The sequence below is a fragment of the Zosterops lateralis genome, assembly GCF_965231275.1.
Source record: "Zosterops lateralis genome assembly, chromosome: 33".
NCBI classification, from domain to species: Eukaryota; Metazoa; Chordata; class Aves; order Passeriformes; family Zosteropidae; genus Zosterops; species Zosterops lateralis.
Window position 1 is genome coordinate 4685400 of NC_139793.1, and position 9829 is coordinate 4695228.

General features: G+C 65.6%; 3 protein-coding genes across 3 annotated transcripts in view; 2 read left to right on the forward strand and 1 right to left on the reverse strand.

The window, feature by feature from the left end:
* Positions 1-5: 5 nt before the first annotated feature.
* On the reverse strand, positions 6-2870 carry BAD (BCL2 associated agonist of cell death). Its single transcript, XM_083881487.1, has 4 exons — positions 2812-2870; positions 1583-1683; positions 818-984; positions 6-239 (listed from the first exon to the last, which is right to left on the reverse strand). The coding sequence occupies exons 2-4, from the start codon at positions 1680-1682 to the stop codon at positions 117-119; spliced, it is 390 nt and encodes a 129-aa protein (XP_083737613.1). The 5' UTR covers position 1683; positions 2812-2870; the 3' UTR covers positions 6-116.
* A 3813-nt stretch (positions 2871-6683) lies between these two features.
* On the forward strand, positions 6684-9374 carry LOC310921157 (uncharacterized protein; the record flags this gene model as incomplete). Its single annotated transcript, XM_083881267.1, has 6 exons — positions 6684-6753; positions 7020-7057; positions 7256-7306; positions 8249-8315; positions 8914-9003; positions 9264-9374. Exons 1-6 carry the CDS (start codon positions 6706-6708, stop codon positions 9372-9374), a joined length of 405 nt encoding a protein of 134 aa, XP_083737393.1. The 5' UTR covers positions 6684-6705.
* Positions 9375-9445: 71 nt separating this feature from the next.
* LOC310921158 (autophagy-related protein 2 homolog A-like) overlaps positions 9446-9829 on the forward strand; it is a gene marked incomplete at both ends in the record, with an annotated part of 19377 nt that continues 18993 nt past the window's right edge. Inside the window, 1 exon segment of the mRNA XM_083881268.1 lies at positions 9446-9452. Within this exon segment, the coding sequence (XP_083737394.1) occupies positions 9446-9452 (7 nt within the window).

Consider the following 9829-nt stretch of genomic DNA (forward strand, 5'->3'; position numbering starts at 1 on the left):
TTTTTTCTATAAAAATCCAAAATTTTTATTTATCCCCCATTAATCGGGGGGGGGTGGTCCCGGTGGGTGGGGCGTGGTCAGAGCGATGGGCGTGGTCAAAGGGGCGTGGTCAGTGATCAAGGGGGCGGGGGCGGGCCGGGTGGGCGGGGCCTCCTGGACCCAAACCACGCCCTCAGCGCCTCCCGCCACGCCCCCCAGACCTGGGGCACCCCCCCCGCGCTGCGGGGCCGCGGCAACACCTGGGGGGACAAAGGGGGGTTTTGTCACCTGGGGGGTTCACCTGGGGGGTCACCTGGGGGGTCACTGACCCCCCCCGGGGTGTCACAGGTGAGACAGGGACAGGTGTGTCACAGGTAAGGGACAGGTGAGGGGACAGGTGGGGACAGGTGAGCTCTGGTGTGTCCCAGGTGTCCCCAGGTGTGTCCCAGGTCCCCTAGGTGTGTCCCCAGGTGTGTCCCAGGTCCCCTAGGTGTGTCCCCAGGTGTATTTTGCTGTCCCAGGTGTGTCCCAGCTTTCCCAGGTGTCCCAGGTCCCCCAGGTGTGTTCCAGGTGTGCCCAGGTGCGTCACCTGCAGCTGGAACTCGTCGCTCATCCTCCTCCCATACCTGTGTCCCAAATGTCCCCTGTACCCCACCTGTCCTCTTGTCCCCAGGTATCCCCCAGGTGTCCCCAATGCCCCCAGGTGTGCCCAGGTGTGTCACCAGGTGTGCCCAGGTGTGTCCCCTGTACTCCAATAACCCCAATGTCCCCAATGTCCCTGATATCCCCATGTCCCCCAGGTGTGCCCAGGTGTCACCAGGTGTCCCAGGTGCGTCACCTGCAGCTGGAACTCGTCGCTCATCCTGCGCAGCCTCCGGCCGTACCTTTGGGCCGCCCAGAGCACGGGCGGGGCCGAGCGGGAGCGGCCGCGGGGCGGGGGCGGCTCCGGGACCGGGACCGGGACAGAGACCGGGGACAGCTCCGAGCGCAGCCGGGCCCGCGGCTCTGGGGGGGCACAGCGGGGGTTAGAGATACCGGGGGGACCCCAAAACAGCCCGGGGGACCCCAAAATATGGGAGAGGGGACCCCAAAACAGCCCGGGGGACCCCAAAAATACCGGGGGGTCAGAGATACCGGGGGAACACCGGAAACAGCCCGGGGGGGTCAGAAATACCGGGGGGACACCGGAAATAGCCCCGGGGGGTCAGAGATACCGGGGGGACACCGGAAACAGCCCGGGGGGTCAGAGATACCGGGGGGACACCGGAAATAGCCCGGGGGGTCAGAGATACCGGGGGGACCCAAAACAGCCCGGGGGACCCCGAAAATGGGGTTACGGGGGGTACCAGGGGGTTAGAGATACCGGGGGGACCCCAAAACACGGGGGGAGATCGCGAAACATGAGGGAGGACCCCAAAAACACCGGGGAGAAGGGGTCAGACACACCGGGGAGGACCCCAAAAATGGGAGAGGAGACCCCAGGAAAGAGAGGGAGGGGAACCCAAATGATGGGGGGAAGAGGGAGGACCCGCCCCCCTCCCCAGCCCAGCCCCGCCCCTCCCATTTCGGGAGATTTTTTGGGTTATTTCGGGGGGTCTCTGACCTGGGGAGGGGGTGCCGGGCTGGCTGGGGGAGGGGGAGCCCCCCCAGGGCGAGGGGGGAGGGGAGGCCGGATCCTCGGGGGTCTCGTCCAGACGGAACATCCTGAGGGCATGGCTGGGGGGGGGTCAGGGGGGGAAAAATGGGCCCCAGGGACCCCAAATTCCCCCCAGAGCCCCCAAACTCGACCCTAGAGACCCCAAACCCATCCTAGGGACCCCAAAAACATCCCTGAGAGCCCCAAAACCTCCCAGAGACACCAAAGACCTTCCAGGACCCCAAACCAGACCCCAAACCTGACCCTACAGACCCCAAATCCATCCCAGACACCCCAACTCCTCCCGGAAACCCCAAACACGACCCCAAAAACTTCCCAGAGACCCCAAATCCCCCCTGGAGACCCCAAATTCTCCCCAGAGACCCCCAAACCATCTGATAGAGACCCTAAATCCCCCCCAGAGATCTCAAATCCCCCCCAGTGACCCCAAAAACCTTCCAGAGGCCCCAAACCCGACCCTACAGACCCCAAATCCATCCCAGACACCCCAATCCCCCCGGAGACCCCAAATTCGCCCCTGAGACCCCAATTCTTCCCCCCAGACCCCAAATCTCGCCCCCAGACCCCAAACCCAGCCCCGCACCCCAATCCCGGCCGGTCATTGGGCTCCCCGTTAATGAACGCCCCGGTAATTAATGGGCTGTTCATTAACCCGCACGCCCCGATAATTAACGGCGCCGATAATTAACGGCCCCGCCCCCGCCGTGACCTTTGGCACCCGGAACCGCCCCTCCCCCACCCCGGGGCGCCCCAAAACCGCGGGGACCCCCCAAAACCGGGACCCCTCCCCCCAACCCCTCCCCCAATGGGGGAGCCCCAAACCCGCCCCTCCCCCACCCCGGGGTGACCCCAAAACTGCCCCTCCCCCACCTCAACCCCTGCGCACCCCAAAATCGTCCCTCCCCCACCCTGTGCCCCCCCCAAAACCCCCGGGACCCCCCAGACCCCCCCGGCCCCTCCCCCCCCCGATTGGGGGATCCCCAAACCCGCCCCTCCCCCACTGGGGACACCCCCAAACCGCCCCTCCCCCCTCCGGCCCGTCCCCCCCGCCCCTCCCGCCCCAATTCCCCTCCCCCCGCGCCCCCCCCTCGTGTCCCCCCCCCGGGGGTCCCTCCGGCCCCTCCCCCCCCCTCGGGGACCCCCCAAATCCGCCCCTCCCCCTCCCCCCCCCCAACCTCGGCTCCGCCGCGCTCCGGCCCGGCCGCGTCACCCGCCTGACTGACAGCGCCGCTGCCCAATCAGCGCCCGGGGCTCCGCTGACGTCACCGGGCAAGGCCCCGCCTCTGGACACGCCCCCGGAATCGCCCTCAGGGTGGGCGGGGCCAAGATGGCGGCGCCGGGAAAGGGGGCGGAGCCACTGAGGGGCCGCGAGAGGGGAAAAACAACTCCAAAATTGAACCAAAAATCGTCGCGTTTCGTCCCAAAATCATCGCCTGAAGCACCGCAGTCATTTTCTGCCTCTCGAAAATCCGCCCTGAGCCCAAAGTTGCCCCCGGAGCCCCAAAAGTGCCCCCGAGGAGCCTCCGGTGGGCCCAGACCCCCCCCCGGGACCCCCAGATGGACCCGCCCGCCCCCGGCAGCGCCAAAATTCCCCCAAATCCCCCCAAATTCCTCAAAAATCCCCTAAAACGCCCCTAAAATCCCCAAACCTCCCCAACTCACCCCCTGCCCCCCAAAAGTGCCCCCAAGGAGCCTCCGAGGGGCCCAATCCCCCCCGGGACCCTCTCATGGACCCGGCAGCCCCCAAATCCCCCCAAATTCCTCAAAATCCCCCCAAAATCCTCCTAAAATCCCCCCCCAATCCCTTTAAAATCCCCCTAAATCCCCCAAATCCCTCAAAATCCCTCAAAACCCCCCAAATCCCCCCCCGACGCCCCCGAATGGTCCCGCCCAGGCCCCCCCGGCCCCCCCCGCCGTTGGTGCCTCGTGGAACAAGCCCCGAGGCTGAACTGGGACCGGCCCAGTATCGACCAGTTTGGACTGGAACCCTCCCACTATTGACCAGGACCGGCCCAGTTTAGCCCAGGACCCTCCCAGTGTCGACCAGTATCGACTGGGACTGGCCCAGTTTGGACTGGGAGCGACCTCGGTGCCCTTGGCCTGGCTGGGGGGGGGGACAGTGGTGACACCAGTGCAGACACCAGTATGACCAGTACATACACCAGTATAACCACTGTGACCAGTACAGGGACAATGGTGACACCAGTATAACCACTATAACCAGTACGGGGACACCACTATAACGAATATGACCAGTATAGACACCAGTATGACCAGTGCAGACACCAGTACAGACACCAGTATGACCAGTACAGGGACAGTGGGGACACCAGTAACACCAGTATAACCAGTACAGGAACAGAGCTGACACCAGTACGACCAGTATAACCAGTACAGGGTTACAGGAACATCAGTGGCACCAGTACATACACCAGTATAACCAGTATGACCAGTACAGGGACAGTGGTGACACCAGCATAGACACCAGTATGACCAGTACAACCAGTACAGACATGACAACAAACACTAATGACACCAGTATAACCAGTGCAGGAACAGTGGTGACACCAGTACGACCAGTATGAGGACACCAGTATAACCAGTACAGCCACAGCCAGGGCCAGCGTGAACACCAGTAACACCAGTACAGACACCAGTATGACCAGTATAACCAGTACAGGGACAGTGGTGACACCAGTATGACCAGTATAACCACCAGTGTAACCAGTACAGGGGTACAGGGACAGCAGTGACACCAGTACAGACCCAGTATGACCAGTATAACGGTACAGGGACAGCAGTACACCGGTGCCAGTGTCCCCAGTCCCATCCCAGTTCCATCCCACTCCCATCCCAGTGTCCCCAGTGCTGTCCCCAGTGTCCCCCCAGTGTCATCCCACTCCCATCCCAGTGTCCCCCAGTGTCCCCAGTGCTGTCCCCAGTGTCCCCCAGTGTCATCCCAGTCCCATCCCAGTGTCCCCAGTGCTGTCCCCAGTGTCCCCAGTGTCCTCCCAGTGTCCGCAGTCCCATCCCAGTCCCATCCCAGTGTCCCCAGTATTCCCCCAGTGTCCCCCCCAGTGTCCCCAGTATTGTCCCCAGTGCCATCCCAGTGTCCCCTCAGTGTACCCAGTGCTGTCCCCAGTGTCGCCAGTGCCATCCCAGTATCCCTAACCCCATCCCAGTGTCCCCAGTTCCATCCCTGTCCCATCCCAGTCCCATCCCAGCATCCCCAGTGTCCCCAGTATTCCCCCAGTGTCCCCAGTCCCATCCCAGTCCCATCCCAGTTCAATCCCAGTCCCCCCCAGTGTCCCCAGTGCCATCCCACTATCCCCCCAGTGTCCCCCAGTGTCCCCAGTGTCCCCCCAATATCCCCAGTGTCCTCCCAGTGTACCCAATCCATCCCAGTCCCATCCCAGTTCAATCCCAGTCCCCCCCCAGCCCCCCCCCCCCCCCGGGGTGTCCCCGTGTCGCGGGTTGGGGACAGCGGGGGGGAGGGGCGGTCACGTGACCCGCGGATGCCGCGATAAAAGAGCCGGGACCGGATCAGAACCGGAACCGGACCGGAACCGGACCGGACACCGCAACAACCCGGACCGGACCGGCTGCAGGAGCGGGATCGGAACCGGACCAAAACCCGGAGCTGGATCAGACCCGAACCGGATCCGGATCCGGAGCTGGACCCGGACCGGGCCCGGGCCCGGAGCAAAGCCCGGGACTGGATCGCGGGGCGGACCCGGATCGGGGACCAGAACCGGATCAAAACCCGGGGGCGGATTTGAGCAGAACCGGATCCGGATCCGGCCCGAACCGAACCGGACCGGCCTGGGATCAAAGCCTGGAACTGGATCCGTGAGCGGGACCGGGACCGGGACCAGAACCGGGCCGGGCTCGCATCAAAACCCGGCGCTGGATTAGACCCGAACCGGAGCCGGATCCGCGCGGGGGCGGGTGGGGGGTCCCGGGGGGTCTCCAGGGGGGTCCCAAGGGGTTCCCAGGGGTCTCAAGGGGGTCCCGGGTGATTCCCGAGGGTCTCCAGGTGATTCCCGGGGGTCCCGGGGGGTCCCCATGAGCGGGAGGTCCCCTCGGGGGTCCTCCTCTCCGGCCCCGCCCCCTCCGTCGGGCCCCCCGGGGCGGGGGGGTCTCGGGGGGGTCCCGGGGGGTCTCGGGGGGTCCCGGGGGGTTCCCGGGAGGGTCCGGGGGGGTCCCGGGGGGGTCGCGGGGAGGGGGCTCGGTCCCCCCGGGGAAGCTGCAGCTCCTGGAGCGATTCTTCACCCCCCCGGGGCCCCCCCCGGACCCCTCCTCATCCTCCCCCTCCCCCTCCCCGTCCCCCTCCCCCTCCCCCTCCTCCCTCCTCCTCCTCCGGGGGGGGCGGGGGGCGCTGCGGGGCCCCCCCGAGGGACCCCCGGGGCTTCGGGACCCCCCCAGGGACCCCCCGGGACCCCCGAGGAGGGTTCGGGACCCCCCCAGGGACCCCCCAGGCCCCCCCCGGGGGTCGCGGCTGCGGAGCCGGAGCCACGAGCGGCTGAGCCCCCCGGGGACCCCCCCCAGGGGACCCTCGGCGACATCCCGGGACCCCCCCGAGCCCCCCCAGAGACCCCCGAGCCCCGGCGGGGGCGGGGGCGGCGCGGGGACCCCCCCGGGGGCGGTTTGGGGACCCTCGGGGAGCCCCTCGGGGGGTCTCGGGGGGGGTCGCGCCTCAGAGGGGACCCTCCTCCCCTCCCCCCACCCCGGAGGGGCCCGAGCCGCCCCCGGCCCGTCCCGGAGACCCCCCGGGGGGCGGGGCGGGGGTCGCGGCGGGGGCTGAGCCGGAGCCAGGAGGGGCTCGGGGGGGCGCGGGCGGGACCCCCCCGGCGCTGGAGGTCCCTGGAGGGGCTGGGGGCGGCCCGGGGGTCTCTGGGGGGGTCTCGGGGGGGCTTCTCGCGGTTCCTGGACGAGCTGACCCGGAGCGTCCTGAGCCCCGCCCAGCTCCGCGCCCTGGGCTGGCCCCCCCGCGACCCCCCCCGGGACCCCCCCCGGGACCCCCCCAGAGCCCCCCGGACACCCCCGGGATCCCCCCGAGGGGACCCCCGATGGAGGAGGAGGAGGAGGAGGAGGAGCTGGAAGAGGAGGGGGGACAGGTAAGGGACACACCTGGGGGGGGTTGGGGAGAGGGGGGACACACCTGGGGCACACCTGGGGGGGGTTGGGGACACACCTGTGTCACCTGCGGGGGTCTGAGGTCACACCTGGGGGGGGTTGGGGGTCACACCTTTGGGGAGGGTCACACACCTGTGGGCGGGGTCACACCTGTGGGGGTCTGGGGTCACACCTGTGTCACCTGTGGGGGTTTGGGGGGGGTCACACCTGTGTCACCTGTGGGGTCACACCTGTCCTGTCCCCGCAGGAGCCGCGGGCGGCCGGAGGCGCCGGGGGAGCGCCGGGGTGAGAGCGGGGCCGGTTTGGGGTGAAACTGGGGGGTTTTGGGCAATTTGGGGAATTTTGGGCAGTTTTGGGGTAATTTTGGGTGATTTTGGGACAGTTTTGAGGCGGTTTTGGGCAATTTTTGGGGCGGTTTTTGGGGGCAATTTTGGGACAGATTTGGGGCAGTTTTTGGGACAGTTTTGGGGTCTCCCCCCCCAGGCCCCCCCCGGCGCGGGCGGAGCTGGAGGCGCTGCGGGAGCGGATGGACAGGTGAGACACCGACAGGTGAGGGGGGACAGGTGTTGGAATCTGGGGCCATCCCAGTCCCCCCAGTCCCCTCCAGTCCCCCCAGTGCTCCCAGTTCCCCCCTTCCCCCACTTTGGGTCCCAGTTCCCCCAGTGCCCCCCAGTTTGGCCCCAATTTTGGGTCCCAGTTCCCCCAGTTTTGGGTCTCAGTTCCCCCCAGTTCCCCCAGTTTGTCTCCCAGTCCCCCCAGTGCTCCCAGTTTGGGTTCCAGTTCCCCTGGTTTGTGTCCCAGTTTCCCCCAGTGCTCCCAGTGTCCCCCAGTTTGGCCCCCCAGTGCTCCCAGTTCCCTCCAGTTCCCCCCAGTTTGGGTCCCAGTTCAGCTCCCAGTGCCCCCAGTTTGTCTCCCAGTTCATCCAGTTTGGCCCTCCAGTGCTTCCAGTTCTCCCAGTCCCCCCCCAGTCCCCCCAGTCCCCCCGACTCCCCCAGTCTGGCCCAGTTTGGGTCCCCAGTTCCCCCAGTTCAGTGTCTCCCCGTTCCCCTCATTGCTCCCAGTTTGTCTCCCAGTTCCCCCAGTTTGTGTCCCAGTCTGGCCCAGTTTGGCCCCCAGTGTCTCCCAGTCCCCCAGTTAAGTGCTCCCACTCCCTCCCAGTCTGGCCCAGTTTGGTCCCAGTGCTCCCAGTTCGCCCCAGTTCCTCCCAGTGCTCCCAGTTCCCTCCAGTTCCCCTGTTTGGGTCCCAGTTCAGCTCCCAGTGCCCCCCAGTCTGGCCCAGTGTCTCCCAGTCCCCCCAGTCCCCCCAGTCTGGCCCAGTCTGGCCTAGTTCAGTCCCCCAGTTCACCCCGTCCCCCCAGTCTGGCCCAGTCTGGCCCAGTTCACCCCGTCCCCCCAGTCTGGCCCAGTTTGGCCCCAGTTCACCCCGTCCCCCCAGTCTGGCCCAGTTTGGCCCCCCAGTTCACCCCGTCCCCCCAGGCTGCAGGACGATTACGCCAATTCCCAGCGCCTCAATTTGCTGCTGGAGGAGCAACTGCGGGGGCTGGTGAGACACGGGGGGCCGGGGGGTTTGGGGGGGATTTGGGGCTGATTTTTGGGTAAATTTGGGCTGATTTTGGGCTGATTTTTGGGTGATTTTGGGGTAATTTCGGGGCGATTTGGGGGCTGATTTCTGAGTGATTTTTGGGCTGATTTGGGATTATTTTTGGGTTGATTTTGGGGCTGATTTCGGGGTGATTTTGGGGTAATTTTAGGCAGATTTTTTGACTGTTTTGGGTTGATTTTGGGCTGATTTTGGGCTGATTTGGAGTAATTTGGGGCTGATTTTGGGCTGATTTTAAGGTGATTTTGGGCTGATTTTTTGGCTGATTTTGGGGTGATTTTTGGGTGATTTCGGGCTGATTTTGGGGTAATTTTGGGGTAATTTTTGGGGTGATTTTCGGCTGATTTTTGGCTGATTTTTGACTGATTTGGGGGCTGATTTTTGGGCTGATTTCGGGCTGATCTTGGGCTGATTTCAGGGTAATTTTAGGCTGATTTTTTGGCTGATTTTGAGGGTGATTCTGGGCTGATTTTTTGGCTGATTTGGGGCTGGTTTTGGGGCTAATTTTGGGGTAATTTCGGGCTGATTTTGGGGTCCCCAGGCTCAGGCCATGGCGATGGAAAGGGCCGCCCTGAGCCGTCACGTGACCGAGGTGCTGCAGAGGGTCCTCGGGACCCCCCCCAGGGACACGGTGAGGGGGGACGGGGGGACAGTGGGGACAATGGGGACAATAGGGGGACAGTGAGGGGACAATGGGGACAATGGGGGGACACGGGGGGACATTGGGGACAAAGGGGGTGACAATGGGGACCATGGGGGTGACAATGGGGGGACAGTGGGGGGTGTTGGGGAGGTGCCCTTGGTGGGGGGTCACAGCGCGGTGACGTCACCCTGGGGGGGTATGTGACACCCCCAGGTGACCCCCCCCCCCCCGTGTCCCCTCCCCCCCAGGTGGCCGCGTGGGGCGGGGCCGAGGATGAGGATGAGGAGGGGGGGGAGGGGCCGCTGCTGCCCCCCCCCGCCTTCCGGGACCCCCCGGGGGGGGCGGGGCCTCTGCCCTGAGCGCCCCCAACCCCCCCCACCCCCCATCCCCCACCCCCAATAAAGGATTGAGACCCCCCCCCCCCGCGAGGATGAGTCGTTCTGAGCGCCCAAAACCGCCCCAAAAACTGCCCCAAAAACTGCCCCAAAACCCCCCAAACTGTCCCAAAACCTGCCCCAAAACCACCCAAAAACTGCCCCAAAACCCCCCAAAACTGTCCCAAAACCTGCCCCAAAACCACCCAAAAACTGCCCCAAAACCCCCAAAACTCCCCCCAGGACCCCAAGGTGTCCCCAAATCCCCCCCCCTCCCCCCCAGCGCCCCCAGCCCCATTTTGGACCCCCCAGGACACCCCAAATGTCACCAAATGTGGCTTTATTGGCACTGAGGTCATTCAGGGGTCAGTGGTCACTCAGTGGTCAGTCTGGGGGCAGAGCCGGGCCCCGATATCGTCCAGCAGCCAGTCCAGGCCGGG

Excerpts from the sequence above, each read along its gene's own strand:
- BAD (XM_083881487.1), bottom strand. The coding sequence starts at position 1,682 with ATGTTCCGTCTGGACGAGACCCCCGAGGATCCGGCCTCCCCTCCCCCC. Across the intron at positions 985-1,582 it reads GCCCGGCACCCCCTCCCCAG|AGCCGCGGGCCCGGCTGCGC; the intron begins GTCAGAGACCCC and ends GTGCCCCCCCAG. Across the intron at positions 240-817 it reads GCGACGAGTTCCAGCTGCAG|GTGTTGCCGCGGCCCCGCAG; the intron begins GTGACGCACCTG and ends TTGTCCCCCCAG.